We start from the raw sequence: 20,659 nt of genomic DNA, 5'->3' as shown, positions 1-20,659 counted from the left end.
CAGAGCGGCACTCAGTAAACACTTACACGATGTGCTTGCACAGCCGGACTTCTCTGGCAGGTGGGTTAGGAGGGAGCATAAAACCATAGCCTATGGGGAGGCCACAAAATATTTAGAATGAGAAAGATTTGCAAAGCCTTGAATTTCTTCTTCTCCATTCCTCCTGCCTTTAATCCAACAAAAGGAAGTTTACTTCCCCAGATTCCATTTCTGCTTCCACATTTGTATCAATGGCTTGGATGAAGCTATCACAGTTAGGCTCATCAAACGTGGGAGGACAGGAAGCTGGGAGGGCCCCAAACATGGGCTGCTGAGTGAGATGCTAAAAGACCCGGACAGATCAGAACGAAGGGCTGAAACCAAACGAACTCAGGGAAAAGGAACAGAGGCAAACGGCAGGTGCAGCTCTCGTCCCCAAAAGCCAACTGGACAAGCAAGGGTGGGAGATCAGGGGCAGGGGGTGAAGGCCTGTGGCTCGGCAGCTCCGTGAAGAAGACAGAGGGCTTTAATAAACATTCCACTCCATGTGAACTAACAGGCTGCTATGCAAGTCAGGGGCACTGGCTGTCTTTGGCTGCAGTAACGGAATGAGGAAGCAGGTAGGTGGTCCTCTGTCCTGAGCAGCTCACACCGCTGGGCAGGTGCAGAGCAAGGGCACTGAGCAAAGGAGTGGGGGCAGGACGGAGACAGGGCTCCTAACAGTGCCAGGGAAGCTGGGAATGTTTCATGCGGGCAGAAGAAAACCCTGGGAAGTCCTGTGTCCAACCCAGGGGGGCTTGGGTAGGAAGCTGTTGGCCCCTTACCACAGGGGCAGTCAGGATGAGGAGGAAAGAGGGGTGGGGAAACTGAGGGGGCTGCTGAAGCCTGACCCACCCCGGCCACTGGCGGCCCAAGGCTCAGTGTCCAAAGGGAAGACCAGACGCAGCCCAGATAGGCGTTGGCTGGTCCTGAGGGCCAGGGGACTGGCAGGGAAGCAGGAACTAGCCTCTCAGAAGCCGGGGGGTGGGGAGAGGGCAAAAAAGAACAAGCAGTATGGGGCCCAGCCAGGCAGCCAGGGCTTCGAAGAAGGCTCTAGCCAAGCAGGAATCGGGAGGGGAGGCAGGGAAACCAAAGCATCATCCAGTCCTGATGGCTGGGAGTGCTGCCTGGGGTTGGCAAGCTCCCAGCTCCCTGAGGGTGCTGGACCTCATCCTTGGGGTAGGCCCGGGACCCAAGAGGAAGACAAGAGGGAAACCAGGATAAGGAAGCAATTTCTAACAGGCAGAGGAGCCACCCCAGGGCAGAACAGAGGCTGGAGGTCCCTCCTGGAGGTGCCGCTGGGGCTGAGGGCCCCGGGCGCTACTGGATTGCTGTTCTGCCCTTGGCTTCGTCATGTGAGCCCTTGCCCTGTTTTGGAGGGGAGTCCCCATGGCTGAGCCCAAATTCCAAGCTGCCTTCTGGTACTGCAGGAACTAGGGGCAGGAGAGACAGACCAAGGATGGAGCTCTACCCCCAAGTGAAGCCTAACAGGCTTGGAGACAGCCCACTTGAGTCCAGCTCTGCCTCGCACCAGGCACATGACCTTGGCCACATCGCTTACCTTCTTAGGCCTGAGTTGTCTTATCTATAAAACAGGGATAGTAACAGAATTCACCTCACAGGACTGACATGAGGATTCATTGAGATCATAAAGGGCACAATTCCCGGCACATATGAGAGCAAAAATAGAGCCTGTCATTATTATCATTTGTGGAGTTACACACCTTTTTCCAGATCTAAACTTGGAATCAGAACCTGGGCCTGTGATATGAGGATGTCGGGACAGGGTGAAGGCAAGTTCGGGGGATGCTGGTAGGGGGCGGTGTATGAAAAAAGTCCACCATGCTCAGAGGGGCACCCACACCCACAAGCCATCAGGTGACTGAAGGTTACATAAAAATGACAAAGTCAGCTCTGGAGATGGATGGAGGTGATGGTGGCACAACAACACAGATGAACTTAACCACTGAACTGTACGCGTAAAAATGGTTAAAATGGTAAAATTTTACATGATGTACATTTACAATAATTTAAAAAAATTTTTGATGGCAAAGTCACAGCTTGGCCCCAGGTCTACTGACCACAAGCCCAGGGTCCCTCCCACCCACCCACCAGGTTTGTATTGGTGATATGTTCAGAGGAAATGGAATTCTGCTGGATTGAATTGTATTGAATTCTTTAATTCAGAGATAAACTCAGCACAGTTCATCTCTTTTCCAATTACTGGGTTTGGGAGAATTTGAGCAGTGGTGATTTTGCATCTTTTCTCTTAAAAGCAAAAAGACGCGACTTCAGCTTCCTGCTGAACAGAGACTAGAATTATCAGAATTTTCTTGGTCTTATAAATGCAATGAAAATGGTAAGGAAGTCTCCAAACACTAAAAATTCTACCATGCCTTCCAATTTCCCAAATCCTCAGAGAGTCAATTATCTTTAGCCCAGATTTAGAATCATCACACTCCCACTACGTACAATCCCCTTTATTGGCACTGCAGGGACAGTCACACAGACGATTAAGAGAAAGCATGGCCCTTGCGGAGCTTATAACTGAGCACGATGTTTCTTAATCAGCAGGAAGCCCGGGAACCCTGTGGTGCTTTCCAAACACACATCCCCAGGCAGTGGGGTTCACTAGCCTGCGGGGCCCAGACATTGCACAGGGGATCTGATGCCCATCCCTGATGGAAAACAGAAGAGATCATCACTTGAAAATAGTAACAACAACAATACAAAATAGAGTGAATTAACTCTGAAAAAGTCACGGACAGTACACATCGGCACTCTCAGGGAAACAGAATTAAGCTGAACACTCGCTCCCCAGTGACTCTGAAGAAATGGGAGTTTGTATTCATGGAAGGAAGCTGGAACTGAGCACTGAGGAAGGGAACACGGTCACTGACTTTAATTATCCTAAAAGCTTTACGATGTCTGACCAGATTATATTCGTAAGAGACTTAAGAGGAGTCACCTTTAAACTTTAGGATGTTGGAGCCAAAGAACTGTTCTTTCGATTGTTTGCTATTTCAAGTTCAAGATTATATTAAGGGGACAGCCAGCTCCCTTTCTGGGCAGAGAAGCAAGGCAGTTAGGAGAAGGGACAGTTTGCTGGGACAGTCCCGCACGAGGGTCTCCTGAATGCATACTGTATCAGTTCTTGTTATCAAAAACCATTCATAGCTACTCTCCCTACATTGTTGTCTCCTTGTCACTGAGCATCCTTCAGGCATGGAATCCTGGATACAGTCAGAGGCCCCAGAGATCATCTGATCCAATCTGCCCACTTTACAGATGACAAAACTCGGGTTGAGAGAGAAGTAGCTCATCCAAGCTCGCACGGTGATTGGTACCCCAGACAGACCAGGCCACAGGTCCCTCACACCTTGTAAAGGGGGCAGAGTCTTGCTAGGTGGAAGCGCTTTGGACGGGGCAGGCTCTCGGGCTGTTTTTCTCAACACTGTCATTCACTTAGCTGCCCACGTTGGACAGTGATCTCTTGTATCCCTGAATTACAGCAGAAGCTTCCTGAGAAGCTTCCTGAGCCCCTCCTCACTTCCCAAGGTGCGGATGGTGTGTGGTTTCCAAGGTAACACACAGCTTGATGGATTCAGCCTTCCAGCGCCACCTCATCCGGCACCAGCAGGGGAGGAGGAGTGGGAAGGGAGGTGACACCACCTCCCCATTTACAAACACTGATTCCTCCCGAAACCAGTTTCCCCTCTGTCCCACTGCCAGGGTTCAGGGCAGAGCACACCCCTGACATCCTGGAGTCCTGGAGCTGAGGAAGCTTCTGGAGGACTTGGCAAGAGGCAATTGCCCGGAAGTCAATGGAGCCGCAGGCAGCTGACTCCGGAAGTCTGGGACCGGCCCTCCCGGCTGGGGCAAGTCTTAACACGCCCAGGGCAACAGTTTTCACACCTGTTAACAGACACAGCACATGCCCTGTCAAGAAGCATGACACAGGATGACATTTCCAACTGACAAAACAGAAAGTCAGCACAGGCAGCTGAGAAACAGCCTTGCTGCTCCCCCAGGCACGCCAGCCCCGTGGGCTCTGGGGCCCGGAGAAAGCAGCGGGAGGCCATCGCCCCTAGGGAAGGGGCAACGTGGCAGGAAAGCCCTCTCTGGGGCAGAAAGGGTTAAAGCCAAATGTTCAAATATTTAGCAAATAAAGCCAAAATGTCACACGGAGGCTGCCAGGGCTGACGTGGTAACCATGGCAATCCATGGCCAGCCACAGATCTGAGAGTGGAGAGGCTCTGGGACTGAGGCCTGGGACAAGAGGAGATGAGAGGATGGTGGGGAGGGTCACAGAGGGCATGGCCAGCCCAGCTCACAGGGGGCAGCCCGCTGAGACCCTTGACCCCTCACGATGCACAAGCCAGAGCTGTGGACTTCAGGCCAGTCTCTCAGTCTTACAGAGACTCAGTTTTCTCTTCTATGGAGCAAGGGGAATAAATCGGCCTGTCTGCCCCTCAGGCTTGTTGTTCATTCATCTGGTAACACTTATTGAATCCCTGCTATGTGCTGGGTGCTCTTGGCGGTGGGACAGAGCAGTGAATCCAAGTCAGCCTCCACCACCATGGACATACGGCCGGAGCGGGTGCAGGTGAGATACAGTGTCAGAGCCCATGTCCAGCCAACTCCTAGAAGGGGAGACTTGCCCTGGGAGTGGGGGCAGCCAGAAGGGCTCCTAGAGGAGGAAGCATCTGTGCTGAACCCTAAAAGTCAAAGAGGTGAAGTCAGGCAGGCAAGAGGTCTGACAAGACATGTGAAAACACTCCAAAAACTACAAAGCACTAGACAAGATGAAGCGACACCGTCGTCACCGACGTGGTTGCTAACGCGTCATCCTCTCAGCTTTCTGTCTTTGGAGGGTAGTCTGACGAGGACTCATGGCCTTTGGACTGAGCAGCTACTCACCCCCTCTTTCCTCCTTTCTCTCCAGCTGTACAGGTGCAGGTGGGCTGGTGGGAGGGCAGGTGGCATCCTCAGCTGATGCACGGTGGCCTAGCCAGGCCCTGTCCCCTGGACACACCCCCCATTTCCAATTTCCCTCATGTGCTGCCATCTGTCTAGGGAGTGCTCATTAGCGTGGAGTAGGAGATGGCCGTGAGCTCAGCAGAGGAGGCCACCATCCAAAATTTTCCTGTCAAGCCCTGTGGTCCTGGAGCCACCCTGGGGGCCTAGAGTTCCCTCCTCCTCTCTGTGCAGCACACCTGGGTTAAGGAGCTCATGTCCTCAGACCTAGCAGGCTGAGAGGGCCATCTGGAGGTCTTGGGATCTCAGGGGTCCCCAATCTGCTCAACTCTAAAGGAGTCCTTTGGCCACTGGCCCATCTGTGAGCTCAGTGAAGGCGATTCAAATCCATCAGCCAACCAGCCAGGGACAACCTTAGGAAATATCTATCGGGGGCCTGCAAGGACAGAGATCCCAGCCCCACCAGGGTGAGGCAGCTGCCATCTCCCCTGGAGGACAGACACACCTTCCCTTCTCTTCTCTCTCATGCCCCTGAAATGCTCCAGGCCAGTTTCATCCCAAACATACACAAGGCCTCTGCTCCCAGTGAATACATGGCTTGGTTAGAGCCTCTTCTCTCCACGAGAGTTGCCTGGCCCACTGTGGCCACACGGTATTTCACACACACCTCATACCTTGGGGCTTATCAGCCTGGGTCACAGTGGATCAAGGTCTAGGACAAGCAGCTTCCAAAGGTAGGGACTGGGTCTGAATTATTTCTGGATTCTCAATGCCTGACACATAGTAGTCCTTACCTTACAGGTAAGTTCAGGATATGGCTTGAGCCCACTTTCTTCTATAGGGAGAAGGGAAAGTGAGAGCACAGAGCAAGGCTCAGCCTGAACCATCGAGTCCACTCCCTGATGGGAAGACGCCCCTGACTCATTTAGCAGTGGGCTCCCAAGGCATCTGGACCAGTGACACTTCCTGCATTACAGATGCCCCTGTTCCTGTGACAGCAGGTTATACATACCCAGGAGGATGCTCCAACCTATGGGACCATCATGCCATGGCATGTGAGCCTTTTTGCAATGTGAGCTGTCTCTTGAATATAATTTATGTCCTACAATTTGAAGTAATTTCCCTGTCAGCTGAGAACTCTATTGCTATTTAATAAAAATATCCACTTTTACACATCTAATAACTTAAAAGTCTCCCCTTTTATTGGTCTCCTACGTTTCAAATTCATGAGGTTGAAGACCTATATTTTGTCACTATAGTTATATTTCTGTCAGATTTGAAGTGGACTAGAAGCCTCTGGAGGCCCACACCAGATCTTGATCTGATTGATGCTTTCTACTTTGAATATGGCCAATAACCACAGACTGAAATTAATGATCTATAAGTTCCCATCCACACACTGGATGATGGGAAATCTGCCACTGCCTATGTCCTATCGTAGCTTCACAGCAGTCCCTCCATTTTAATTAGACAAACATTAATTGAGCCATGCTGTGTGCCAGGCACAGTCCTGCAGCTTCCTGCCCCTGTAGCTTCATTAAGGACACCAAGGTTCGCTCCCCCTCCCCATCCCCCCATCATGTCCCCCAGGCTCTGAGCCAGGGCACTTCCTCCCTGGGGCACTTGATCCCTTCCCCTCCTGTGTGCTCCTGGACAAGAACCTGGCCCCTGGTTATTTCCTCTCGCTCTCAATTGGCTTCTTCCTGACAGCTGCGAGACATATGCAGTCTGTCCAGGCTACACAAGCAGACCAACATCCCTCCCTCAGCACTGTGTCCTCTCCAGCTGCCGCTCTGCCTTCCCTCGATTCACAGCCAAACTTCTTAGAAGACTGGCCAGTATTCAGTGTCTCCATGTTCCTTACCTCCTACTCGGTCCTCCCTTCCCCTTCCACTGCCCTGTGACTGTCACTCCCAGTGACTGTGCTGAGGAAGGACACAATGACCTTCCCACAGCCTGGTGCAAAGGACCAGTGGGGTTCCCAACTCCTTGGCCCCCCTGTGGCATAACCGACACTTCCTTCTCTGTCCCGGCTTTGTGACTCCCTCCCTTTGGGGTCTCCTCTGACGTCCCTGACTTCTCCCTCTGGGAGAAGTCTGATGTCCTCTGATGTCCCTCTGGGGACCTGTCCCATGCCTCCTCTCATCCCACTGCTCCCTGCTCATCTAGGCCTATCCTCTGCATCACTATCCTGGAGGCAGCTGGATGCCCAGCCCCTAAACCTCAACTTCCAAAACTAACCTGGTCATCATTCCCCACCTCAGCCTCCTTCTGCGGTTTCAACTATAATGAATGGCACTCCCAGCCACTGAGTTAGCCAAGCAACTGCTGGACCCCTCCTTTCCCCACAGACTACCTCCAACCTAATAACTGACCAAGTCTGGTCAATTCCACTTGTTCAACATCTCTTATGCACAGTCTCCCCTGTCCTGGCTCTTGTCTTGCCCTGATTCAGGGTATCACCATCCCTCATCTCGACCATGGAAACATGCTTCCAATTAGTCTTCCTGCCTCTGAAATTGGCCCTTGCAACATTTGCCATGCTGCAGCTAAAATGCAGATCTGATCATCTCTCTCCCCTGCTTGAACTCCTTCCATGGTTCTCCCTGCTGCCCACAGGACAGTTCCAAAACTCTTCAGCAAGGCAGATGAGTTCCTGCTGGTCCTGCCGTGCTCCAGAGTAGACCGGCCCCACTGCCCAGGACCTTGTCCTGGAGGCGTTCTGAATGCACTCTGCAGTTTCTCATCTCAGGGCCTCTGTTCCTTTTGAGACTTCTGCCTGGGATATCCTTTCCATGCTGTCAGCCCGGCAAACACGTCCTCATTGAAGCTGAGGTGTTTTGCATGTATTATCTAATTTGATCTGCACAACAACGCTGTGGTGGGTACTATTATTAGTCCCATTTTGCAGAAAGGAGATAGACTAAGAGGCATTCAGTAACTTGCTAAAGGCTACCATACGTACTACAAAGTGACAAAGAACATGCTCTGAACCCAAGCTGGGCTACTCTAAAATCTGTGTTCTCAGCCTCCTTCTGTCCTGCCTTCCAGGATGGCACTAAAGACATTAGAGCCATGGATTCACTCAACACTGGCAACCCCTTGGAGAAGCAAAAGTGATTTCAGGGTTTCCAGCACAGAGTACTGGGCCCCTGTCCCAGGCTCTGCACAGAGTAGACCCTCGTTAAGTACACAATGAATGAATGAATGCACTAGATGGGTAAGAAGGGTAGAGGAGGGAGGATATTGGGGGAGCAATAAAGTGTTCAGTGTCTCACTGGTCAGAATGGCCATCATCAAAAAGTCTACAAATAATACGTGCTGGAGAAGGTGTGGAGAAAAGGGAACCCTCCCACACTGTTGGTGGGAATGTAAATTGGTGCAGCCACTACAGAAAACAGAATGAAGCTTCCTTAAAAAACTAAAAGTAGAGTTGCCATATGATCCAGAAATTCCACTCCTGGGCATATATCCAGAAAAGATGAAAACTCTAATTCAAAAAGATACACGCACCCCAATGTTCACAGTGGCACTATTTACAATAGCCAAAACATGGAAGCAACCTAAGTGTCCATCAACAGATGAATGGATAAAGAAGATATTATATAGACACACAATGGAATACTAGTCAGCCATAAAAAAGAATGAAATAATGCCATTTGCGGCAACATGGATGGCCCTAGAGATTACCATACTAAGTGAAGTAAGTCAGAGAAAGACAAATATCATATATCACTTATATGTGGAACCTAAAATATGATACAAATGAACATATTTACAAAACAGAAACAGACTCGCAGACATAGAAAACAAACTTATGGTTACCAAAGGGGGAATAAATTAGGAGTTTGAGATTAACAGATATACACCACTACATATAAACTGTATAAACTGTAAGGGCCTACTTTATAGCTATACAGGGAAATATATTCAATATCCTGTAATAAACCATAATGGAAAAGAATCTAAAAAAGAATATATATATAACTGAATCACTTTGCTGTACACCTAAAACTAATACAACGTTGTAAATCAACTATACTTCAATAGAAAGAAAGAAAAGAAACAGAGAGAAAAGAGAAGAAACAAAGGGAGACAGAAAGAGGAAGGAAGGAAGGAAGGGAGACAGGAAGGGAGGGAGAGAGTTACATGTTGAGCTAGGGGTGTGCTGATGGCCCCTAAAACGTGAGTCTGCAGCCTGAGGAGAGGAGGTTTGCACTGGTGATCTGTGATCACCAAACCACAGGAACAAATGGACTCTCCAAGGGAGAGTGCAGTTTTCAAAGTTTTGATAAATAACACAACAACCAATGCATTTTGCTTTTCATTTCTTTCCAGGACACGCTAGCCTGAGGAGAACAGATGCCCGGGCCTTTGAAGCCTCCGTGCTCCAAGATGCCAAGAGAAGAGGAGACCAAGGAGACACGGGGCAGCCATCCTCAAACGACAGGGGCTGCCTCGTGGGAAACACAGGCACCTCTTTTCCCTACTCCAGAAGAGAGGCGGGCTGAGTGGAATTTTCAGAGAGGCCCGTTTCCTCTCAGTGGAAGGGCAGACTTTCTAGAACTCACACTGCCCAGCCAGGGAGAGCTTCCCTCAAGAGGCAGTGAGTCCCGGTGACAGGCCGGCCCAGAGAGGCTGGAGGGGCCTCCTGCACTGGTGAGGGGTGCACCCCCCTCCTGTCACCTCTGAGGACCTACCGAGCCTCAGGTGCATGACTTGAAGCCAGAGTTTGGTTGAGAGGATCCCAATAATGTTTCAGAGTCTTCTTTCTCAAAAACACAAGTTGTCCAAACTAATAACAAATACGAACACTATTCTAGAAGGTACGCCTAGCCTCCTGTGTGTGCTGGGCCAGGGCGAGGGCCAGGGCCAGGGGCCTGGATGTGAGCGACTGGGGCAGGGCTGGGGGGAGGTGGAAACACGGTCATCTGGTTCCTGCTAAAATTTAGCCAAGTGACCAGTAACTGGTGTTGATGAGGAAGTGACAAGCATATCCTTAACACAGGACCCTGACTTCACCCCACGGAGGAGAGGAGCCATACGCTCACCCTGCCCTACTTCCCAACAGATAAGCAGCAGCTGGCCTTTCCCTACTGAAGAGGCTTTCCAAGCGTCCCCTCTGGATAAGCACCGGCAATCACGCTTGGGATAACCCTCCCACCACTCTCAGGAAGCAGGTCCCCCAGCCGGCGGGCACCAACCTCAATCAGAGAATTACAGAATCGGGAGGGGAGGGGGGCGGGATGGGTGCTTAGGATCCCCAGTGAACAGATGTGGAAACTTGAGGCCCAAGACCACAGAGCTGAGTCATGGTCTAAAAGGTTTTGGAAACCAGATAGCTTGAATCCAGCACTCTTTCATTCAAAATATGCCCTGCAGACACCTGCTCTCTGTCAGACACCGTGGGTCCCTGGAAATACAAAGATTAACAGCGGGTTTCCCTGGTGGCGCAGTGGTTGAGAGTCCGCCTGCTGATGCAGGGGACGCGGGTTCGTGCCCCGATCCAGGAGGATCCCACATGCCGCAGAGCGACTGGGCCCGTGAGCCATGGCTCCTGAACCTGCGTGTCCGGAGCCTGTGCTCCGCGGCAGGAGAGGCCATGGCAGTGAGAGGCCCACGTACGACAAAAAAAGAAAAAAAGATTAACAGCATCATTGTCCCTGAGGGTGGGGAAAAGGATACAGAACAGAAAATCACAATATGGTCAGGTGAGTGCATACAAGGGTCCTGCTGACTGTCTGGGCCCAAACCGTTCCCATTTCCCTCTGGCAAGAGAAGGTCCCACTAGACCTTTCCAGAAGAAAGAACTTCACTGGACAGGTAAGAGGCACAGAGGGAGCCAGGTTCTGGTGACTCCCCACGTGACAGTGGGCCAGGGAGGACAAGGGGCTGGGCGGCGGGAGCTGAGAGTGCAGGAAGGGCCAGGCCAGAGCAGGGAGGAAGTCCAACCACCCGCCAGTACCGGGCAGTTGTGACAGTGACCATCTGGTGGGCACAGCTTGTACATGGACGAGGTCCAGCTGGAAGCAGTGGGACAGAGGTCACAGGAAAGAGACCAGCTTCCATTTCATAAAGGCCCACTCTGCGCTGTCAACTGTTACCCCCCTGCTTATGAGTTGGGTGATATGACTTCCATCCTTCAGATGCGGAAACCGATGCGGCCCAGAGAAGTTGTTATTGGCTCAAGGTCATTCAGGCTGAAGTGTCTGAGCCAGGATTTAATGCCACTGACTTCACTTTGTTTCTCCAAACTGTGAGTGTCAGGCCAAGACAAGTGACTGAAAAGCGTCCTCTGCTGCCCATAATTAGGGTGAAGCAGAGACTGGCTACGAGCTGAGGACGGACAAAGTGTGCCCAGCGAGGTGCCGGCCTATCAGCATCGCGGCCCTCCCACCAGGCCAGAACTGAGGTCACAACTGCACTTGGGTGGGGTCAGGTCTGAGAGCCAAGGCTGCAAGCCCTAGAGGGAGGTGGAGCAGGACCCCAAGAGAATCAGAGGGAGGGATGCCTGGCTCTTCCCATCCCAGTGCCTGCAGTGGAAAGCAGCAGCAGTCAGGTTGAGTGGAACCATCGTGCGGGTGTGAGACTGAGATCAGCTCCTCTCCCCTCCCTCAAGCCTGGATCACAGATGAGTTCATGACTCTGCCTTTTTCTCTGGCCTGTGCAACCCCTCTGCACAGGTCAAGGTGATACACAGTAGTATAGACGCCCTCTAGATGAGGGTTCAGGGGCTCAGAGAAGTTGAGGAGATACATGGATCCCACAGCTGGTTTGGGGTGGGGTGAACCCAGCCTGGAGCCCCGACTGTGACTCATGGTCCTGTCTCTGATCCTGGCCCGTTCCTCCTGCCTGTACTCCTGGCTCCTTTCTGGGGTTGACTGGACCACGGTCTGGGTTAAAGCCCACATGCGTTGCCCAGGTCAGACCCCACGAAGGAAGCTGCTTGGTGGTGTCTGGGACTCTCAGCCTCCCCACACCTGTGACCCCCCCAGAGATTAAAGAGTCCCCACCTTCTAGATTAGTGTCCTCTGGTTATCAACAGAGTGGAGGTAAGGTGGCCTGGAGCCAGGGCTCCCACGCCCAGGCCAGCCACAGAGGTCCCTGACACCCAGAGGCAAAGCAGAGCCCCTCCAGGAGCAGGAGACACTGGCCTATCTCTGCCTGTGCAGCCGGTCAGCCCAGAAACGCTGAGTGACAAAAGCGATGAGATTTGAAGTGTTTTACAGTTTACAGAGCTCTCATACACTCCCCATTCATCCTCACAACGACCCATAAATGGCAGAATAAAACCCCCCATGTTCCAGACGAGCAAAAGTTCACATGTTCCAGTCCAGAAAGGTCTCAGGGCTGGCCAAAGACACGCTGTAAGAAGAGGTCATGGGCGAGACTCGGCCCCAGCTTTTCTGACTCTGAGTTCTGGTCTTTGTCAATTTCTTGCCTGCTGCCCAGATGTGGATCTATCTGTGCTCCTCCAGCCAAATGACAGGAGTTATATTTAGATGCGTATGCATGTGAGAAAAAACATCTGGATACTTTAGAACTACCCAGGGCCCCAGCAGAGCAGGTCAGCCTGAAGGGCCCAGTGAGAGGGAGACCCATTGTCATGAGAAGATGCTACAGATATGCTCACTCCTGCCTGCCCTTCCCAGCCCAGGTTGAACCCTCCTCCCTACATCGGCCAAACTGGAGTGCACCCCAGAGGTTAAGCCAATACCTCTCTGGGTGCCAAGTGACTCCTGGACAGCAAGAAACAGAGGCCCCTTCAACTACAGCAGATTCTATTCTTTCTAGAAAATGTCTCCTCCCTGGTAGAGTCCAGTGGGAGTAAAGTCTACACCAGTCAGAAATACAGATTCCCGGTGGTATCTGGTGCAGTGTGCGTGTGTGTGTGTGTGTGTGTGTGTGTGTGTGTGTGCAGGGGCACAGGAGGCAGGTCTGTTTCACTTGGGGGACTCAGTGGCTCAAGTTCAGAAAGGATCCAGCAAGAGATAGAAAGGGCAAAGCAAGTCTCACAGTAGAATGGTGCAAAATGAAAATTCTAAGCAGGACTGCGCCCCAAATCATGAAGTCGTGTTTGCCTCTGGGATCCCCACTTGAAGATAATGTCACAGTTGTTCTAAAGCCACAGGGCAGCCTCACAATTCCCTCTCCCACGAGGGTCCAAACCAAAAGAGAAGATCCACAATCTCAGATACCTTTTGCTGAAATCACCCAAGTAGCTACTGAAAGGGTAGGTTTGGGAGGGGGCACGGGCTCAGCCTGGAGCAAAGGAATAGCCCCTGCATGAAGGGGTGTGGGCGAGGGCACCTACCTGGACTTCACGTGTGTGATAGGCGATGATCAAACCCAAAAGGATGATGGTGGACAGACTGATAAGGCATTTCAGGGCCAATGAAAACATGGAATCCTGCAGGAGAAAGGGAAAGAGAGGATTAGGGAAATCCGGGATGGAGCATCTCATTTTACTCTGAGGCTGTGTTAAGGGGTGGGGGTGAGGGGCAGTGAGGGCAAAGGAAAGACTGTCACCAGCGCCTCCTGGGAGCGGGATACAGCACAAAGGTAGCCTGAGCCCCGAAAGTACCTTGGGCTGGGCCCTGGGCCGGCTCCGTCCCAGCAGCTGCCCTCTGAGCCTCTGTTTTCTAGGGTTAAATCATATTTGCATTCCTGCGATGAACCCTGCTTGGGCGTGATGTATTCTGTTTGTTATACATGCCTAGATTCAGTTTGCTGATGTGCTGTTTAGAATATTTGCCTCCATGCTCAGAAGTCATATGAACATAATTCTTTTCGATGCTGCTGTTACATGGTTTGGGCATCAATACTGTGCCAGCTTGATCCTCTCTTTTCTCTTAACAAACCTGAACCAGAGGATTCCGAGGTCCCTTCCACCTCTGACAATGCAGAGTTCTTTCAGGAATGAATGAGAATGTTCTGGCAGCAGCTCTCATCTCCCGTTTTAGGGCCAAGGGCGGGGAGGGAAGCGAGGGTGGCAGAGGAGCTACTGGAAAGAGAAGGGGGCCGAGCACAGGAGCAGAGAGGGGTCCTGGGCAGGAGAAGGGCCCTGAGGGTCCCTCCAGCTGAGGCTGGGGGAAACAGGGTGGGCCACTTGCCTTCACTGCAGTCCTCCAGCCCCAGGGCAGCTTAGGGGACCCACGTGGTTAGCAGCAAGAGCTCTGGGACCAGCCAACAGAATCCAAACCCTGACGTAGCTGCTTACTAGCCACGTAACCTCAGGCTGCTCACTCCATCTCTCTGTGCTCAATTGCCTCAGACATCAGATGGGGACAACATCAGTACCTACGTCTCAGGGCTGCTGTGAAGGATAAAGGCATTTGTCTAGGTAAAGTGCCTAGCCCAGTGCCAGGCCCTGTGAGGGCTGGGCTGGCTACTATCACCTACCTCACCTCCTCTACAGGGCTGGTGCCTCCTGGGCATTTGGAAGCCAGGGAGTAGAGGCAGCTCCCAGTCCCAAAGGAAGGCAGGAACACAGCCCTGAGCAAAGGTAGCAGAAAGCCAGGCAGTACTTCCAAGCACTGTGTTGTGGCCTCACGCATCCTGAGAGAGGCACGCCACATGAGAAACAGGCCCCATGCTCCAGAATCATAACATGCCTGATGTCTGCAAAGCACTTTACAGTTTACAAGGTGGTTTCACATCTTGTTCTCATCCATCCTTGAGACAGCCCTTGGCCTCTGGCCCAGCTTTATAGATATTACAGGCAGAGGCTCAGAGAGGTGAGTGGCTCATGCCAGAGTTCAAAGCCAAGACCTCTGACTCTCAGCCTGACTCCCAGCCCAGAGCACTGCCCGCACCCTTCAGGCCCACTCTCAATGGGAAACAGTAAAAATGTGAGACGTGCCCATTTACACAGACCCAAATGACTACATAAGACGATAATGGAAGGTGTTTCGAAGGTGAGATATGATTAATTACCACATGAAACCTACAATAGAGCTAGGGAGGGAGACATCACGGTCCAAGAAAGCAAGCTTTCAGAGACAGAGGGAGAGGTGGCTGAGATCTCCAGTGTTGGGGTGGGGGGGGGTGTCCAATATGGCAGCCACTTAGACTCATGGAGGGCTTGGACTTAAACCCAGGACTCCCAGATGCCCAAGTCCCTGTTCTCAACCACCCTCTGCAGGCTGACATGGAAAGAAAGCAGCTCTCCCTGGTGTCTGCCAACCTACCATTCATTTATTTGATATAGTTTTGGGGCCCACTCTGTGCCAGACACAAGCTAGTGCTGGGGACCCAAGGGAGAACTAATGAAGGAGCTCATTCATTCTTTCTTTCTTTCATGACGATTCCAACAACTTCTCATTTCTTGAGCACCTGCTAGATGTCCAACAGTGTGCTAGATACTGCAGGATATTTATAGAGGGCCCCTGCCCACCACAAGTTTCCAATCTGGCTTATACACAAACCCCAGCTTTCTACACTGTACAGGATCATCCAGCTGTGGGGAAAATTCTCCATTCTGTCCTGCCCAGAGACAACAGTCTAAGCATAATCCACTTTTCATTTAGCCTCTTGCATGTTCTACACTTAATGAAGAGCAGCCTGCAATCATTTACTCAGTGCACATGCACAGAGGTGCCTTGGGGGGTATTCTGCTGCTCCAGTTAAGGGCCCAAAGGAAAACAGAACACAGTTCCAGCCCTCAGGAAGGTTCCACTCTTCGAAAGCACTATTGGATGCCTGAAACACCACCCAAAGCGCAAGACCTACTGGGGCTGAAGAGAGCAGGTGGTGAATTCAGGGACACTCAGACTTTTAGGACAAGACTACCTCCCTATAGGAATCAACTGGGGACAGATCATGATGTTTTTGAGCCAGAAATGACCATAACTTTCTTCTCAAAGGGGTCTGACATCTGGGGAGCATCATGCCTCCCCAGGGAAGGATTTGGGATCGGCTGCACATTTCAAACTTTAATTTGTTTCTTTTGGCAGAAAGTAACTGAAATCAGAATCCACGTCTATTTCCATCATTTTTAGAGGAAGAGGTGAAGGGAAAGGGGCCAGAAGCTGTCTCCTCTCCTTTGAGCTTCTTCCTTTTGTTCTAAAACTCAAAGCCTTTACATAAGAGTCAACTCCACCTGCTTCTTCATTTTGGACAGTGAAATCTCATCGGCCAGTCCCAGCCCCATAGGGAGATGAGTGCGCACTGGATCAGTGGGAATGCTCATTACTTCACAGATTTCCTTGCATTCTCTACCAATCATATGTCAATAAAAATTAAACCATCAACCATTTTTAATAGCAGGAAAATACGTCAAAGAAGTCTGGCTGGATTAGAAATGTTTTCTATTTGTTAAAATGTTGAATTATCATCTTTTCTTTTCTGTCTGAACTCCAGTGAAGCTTGAAATTGATATGGTTCTTTGGGTGATGGCAGCAACTCAGGGCTGGCTAATTAGCTGCCATACACCACATGTGTGTATGTACACACACCTGCTCAGCCCCCACTCACTGCTATCCAAGGGCCAAAGGGACTCATAGGGCTGAAAGGGAGTCCTGCGGTCAACTGGTCAACACTCCTCTCCTGCAACTCAGAATTTTTCAAGAGAGTAATATCCTTAATGCACAGGAATGCTTAAGAATTATATCCCAACAGATGAGAGTTGTTTTTTTAAAGTCATTTATTCCTAAATGTCCCAAAATACTAGAGTGGGTAAGTAAATTGGAGAACAGCCAGTGATGGAACACTATGTTGCTACTTAAAGCCACTTCTGCAGAGAATACTTGAAGATATCAGGAAAGGATCATGATATAATATCAAGTCAAAAACCCAGACCCCAAAACTGTAAATATGGTATATTTCCAATTATTTTTTAATTTTTTACTTTTTTAATGTAAAAAAAGACTGCAAATATATAGTGTCATTCTATCAAGTGTCAGGGTACTCAGTTGTATTACCTCTGATGATCTGAGTACAACAGGTGCTTAATAAGTGCTTCTTGAAACTACTTAATAATAGTACTTTTATTTTTACCTAACATTTATTAAGTACTGACTACATACCAGGTCCCAGACTATGCCTTCTATACAGATTACTTCGCATTCTCACCCTACAGATGAGGTCATAATGTCTCCATTTTACTGATTAAAAAACAAAACAAAACAAAACAAAACTGAGGGTCATAGAGACAAAGTGACTTTTCCAAGGTCATACAGCTAGCCCAGACTTTAGCTATATATCAGATTTTTCTATATACCACGCTTCCCCCCTGCCTTCAAAATGAACTAGGCTCCCGTGTGAGATAGTGAGTTCCTGTCATCTTAGTAGAGGCTGGCTACAGCCATCAGGGGTGCTGTAGAGGGGATTCCTAGCAGGGAAGGAGGGTGCACCACATTCCTGCAAGATGCCCCTATCCACGTGGTCCTGTTCTGCTCCAAGCCATGAGCCAGCCCTTCACAGATCTGTGACTTGTTGACGACAACAACCCGTTATAAAGCGCTACTGTAGGGGCCTACCATGCAAGGTGGACATCGTCAACCCACTCTTACAGTGGAGGAAACTGAGGCGCCAAGAAGTTACCTAATTTGTCCAAGGACATGGCCAACAAATGGCCAAGTCAGGATTGAAGAAGCCAGGATTTACTCCAGACCATCTACTTCCAGGTTCTGTGCCTTGCCTGTGCACCAACACCCCACCTGCCTGGCTGGTCAGGCCTTTCCAGCCTCCAATTTCTTCAGTGAGGTTTCTCAGAACTGTTCTAGCCCTTCCTCCCCCGAGGCTGTGCAGACTGTGATGGAGTGTGTTCCCAGCTTCTGAGCCAGCCATATAAATTGCTCTCCCGGCCGCCCTGTAGCTTCCAAAGACAAGCCAGAATTGTAATGATTATGGTAGATTTTCCAGAGACTTTGAAGTTCTAAATGTATTATATTGTTTGGAACATTTGAAAATAACAGAAAACCATGCAGGCAGAGTCCTAGAGGGGCATTGAACAGAAGTTAAATACCAGGTAGAGATGTGCAGGTGACTTCCCCAAAGTGTGTGTGTGTGTGTGTGTGTGTGCGCGTGTGTGTGTGCGTGTGTGTACATATGTGATCCATTCATGATCTTGTCACTGGCTGGAACCCCCAAAGGGGAAGAGGTAATATCATCTAAAGTCTGTATCTACTGAATTAAGATTTACGTTTTGGGCATTCGACTTGGGAAATAATTGATTTAGAAATCTTTTCAGTTTAATAAGGTCAACTTTTCCTTCAATTTCATGGAGAGGCTCCAAAATTGATTGACATTCAGCATCAGCTTAGTACTGTGGCTCTGTAACGGTTGTCCTAATTAGACACTCTTGCTAATTAACGCTATGCAAATTAAAACCAGCCCCTTATCCACTGGCCAGGAAGACTGCATTCGTGATTGCTGTTCTCTGTGGAGACGGAGCTTCTTTCCTCAACCTGGTGCTTTCATACCAGCACCAAGCCCCTGCCTTCCTCCTTCCTCTGCTCTCATCCTGCCTCTTTCTCATAATCTCTCATTCTCGTCCACTCTCCACACCTTTCACCCTCGTGCTCATCTCTTAGCTCAGGCTCATGGTCCCAGGTTGAGCTGCCTGATTTAAGTACCTGCCTGGCTCTTCCTGGCATTCTCAGAGTGACTGCCCAGCCTGGTTCCTACCAGAAGTCAGCTACCAGAATCCTATTTTGGTCACTCATGGTCCAGAATGGAATCACTCAGACCCTCTGCGTCCTTGGATGTCCAACTTGCAAACAGGGGAAACAGGCAAAGCTGTCACAATGGGGTGGGAGGGTGGACCCTGGGGGCTTCAAAGGGCACCTGGATCTCCGACAGGCCTGAGGAGGGAGAAGTTCCAAGAAGCCAGGGTGCTTCATAACTAAGAGGTCTCTGGAGCTGGGCCCTGGGCTTGCCATCAGAGGGCCCAGAGGGTCTGGGCCTCCTCCACGGTAAATGCCTGGCTTTGGACAAGCTGCTTCACTCTTCTAGGCCTCAATACCCCCAGTAAAATGAGACTCTTGGACCAAATAGCCCCTGAAGCCTAATGGCCGATGGCACTGGGCGCACACTGGCCATGACACATACACAGGTCATAGGGACACTCCCAATATTTCTTTCTTTTTTTCTCCTTTTCTCAGGCATTTCTATACATGATAAAATTGTGAGTGTGAAATAGTCAGCAACAAAACTCACTCATGCCAACTTCTCCTCAAATAGAACGAGATAGCTAACAAAGAAAATTGCCATTGTCTCTTTCTAAATAACATGGGATTTGGAACCAAAAGGTCAGAATTCAAGTCATATCTTTGCTGCTCACTAGCTATGTGACACTGGACCTGTCACTTAACCTCTCTGGGCCTCTGTTTCCTTCTCTGCAAGCCAGATGTAACAGGACCAACTCTCACAGATACTGGAGGATAAAGTAAAATAATGCATATGAAAAAACTCATTCTTCTTTCACACACAAAAAAGCTCACATTCTCTTGTAGCCAAACGCCCTTTCTCTTGCTGCACAGAGGTCAGTGCAGGTAAACTCAGCTGGTTCTCAGTCAGGGGCTGCCGAATGCACCTCCAATATCAGCATTTTAGGGTTGCAACAATTTACAAAGATGCTCCCCCAGGCATTTCAGAAAGATAGCTTTGGCGTCCTGCAATGGGCCAAACATTCATTCACTCATCCATTCACACTATAAATATTTACAGAGCACTTAACTATGCCCAGGCCCTGTGCTGGGTACTTGCAAAACGCCAGGGATTCCCCAACTCCATCCACCCCCAGTCCGCTGAGCCTGAATCCCACCTGGCAGACAAAGGGCAGATGAGTAGGGCCTGGAAGAAATGGGCAGGAAGCCCAGGCTGAGAGAAAAGACCTACAAGTAGCTCCTTGAACGACCAGGACCAGAAGAGGCGACCCTAGAGAGGCAGCTGAACCCGAACTGACCCTACATCCTGAATGTGAAGTGAGGAATACAGACTGACCCAAGGCCAAAGGAGCTTCAGAGAGTACCTTCTCCCCAAAGATGCTGTTTGCTAAGGATGCAGGCTCTCTCTGCAGACAAGAAGGGCATGAGACCTTCTTCTGCTCAATGACCACCAGGGCTGAGCATCATCGTGGGTACTAGAGACCAAGCTCCAGGCACCTTCCACCTTCCTGAGCTCTCTGTGTGGGTGTCTTTACCAGGTCCCAGGGGCTGTCTCTCACCACCAAGATGGAAACCCCAGAAGGGCAGGATTTCAAATTTGTTTGTCCACTTCTACATCCTGGCACCTCAGATATTGTCCGGCACATAGCAGGTCAATAAGTATCAGTTGAATGCTGAATATTTGAATGAAAGGAACAAAATTTTGAGATGTGTCAAGCAGGTAGACACTTCCTTCCTGAACTCCCAAATACAGCTAAAGGAACATGATAAAAATAACAGCCTACATCTACTGTGCGCTTACCATTGCCAGGCGCTGTTGTAACTGCTTTAGATCCTCGGAACAACCCCATGCGAGGCCCAGGGAGGTTCCGTCACTTGCCCACCATCCCCAAGCAAGGACAGAGTAGAGGTCAGATTCCAACCCAGGCAGAAGTTAGACCCAAATGTCTGTGCTCTCTCCACCCAGAGAGTCTCATGACACACGGGCTGCCTGTCATCGGAACATCGTCTTCCATGCCCAGTCTTCCTGGGCAGGACTAATCTCCCCATCTCAC

General features: G+C 50.3%; 1 protein-coding gene across 1 annotated transcript in view; it reads right to left on the bottom strand.

Moving 5' to 3' along the window:
- The window catches only part of LOC111166994 (small conductance calcium-activated potassium channel protein 3), a 137,870-nt gene extending 119,729 nt beyond the window's left edge, over positions 1-18,141 (bottom strand). Inside the window, exon 1 of the mRNA XM_089914501.1 lies at positions 13,310-18,141. Within this exon, the coding sequence (XP_089770627.1) occupies positions 13,310-13,459 (150 nt within the window). The 5' untranslated portion in view covers positions 13,460-18,141. The remainder of the gene's footprint in view (positions 1-13,309) is intronic.
- Between the last annotated feature and the right edge of the window lie 2,518 nt (positions 18,142-20,659).

This window comes from Delphinapterus leucas, chromosome 1 (genome assembly GCF_059928025.1).
Source record: "Delphinapterus leucas isolate spDelLeu-1000000601 "Yukka" chromosome 1, BTC_Dleu_Yukka2, whole genome shotgun sequence".
NCBI classification, from domain to species: Eukaryota; Metazoa; Chordata; class Mammalia; order Artiodactyla; family Monodontidae; genus Delphinapterus; species Delphinapterus leucas.
Note: the sequence above shows the minus strand (reverse complement) of the source record. Positions and strands in the feature narration are given on the sequence as shown.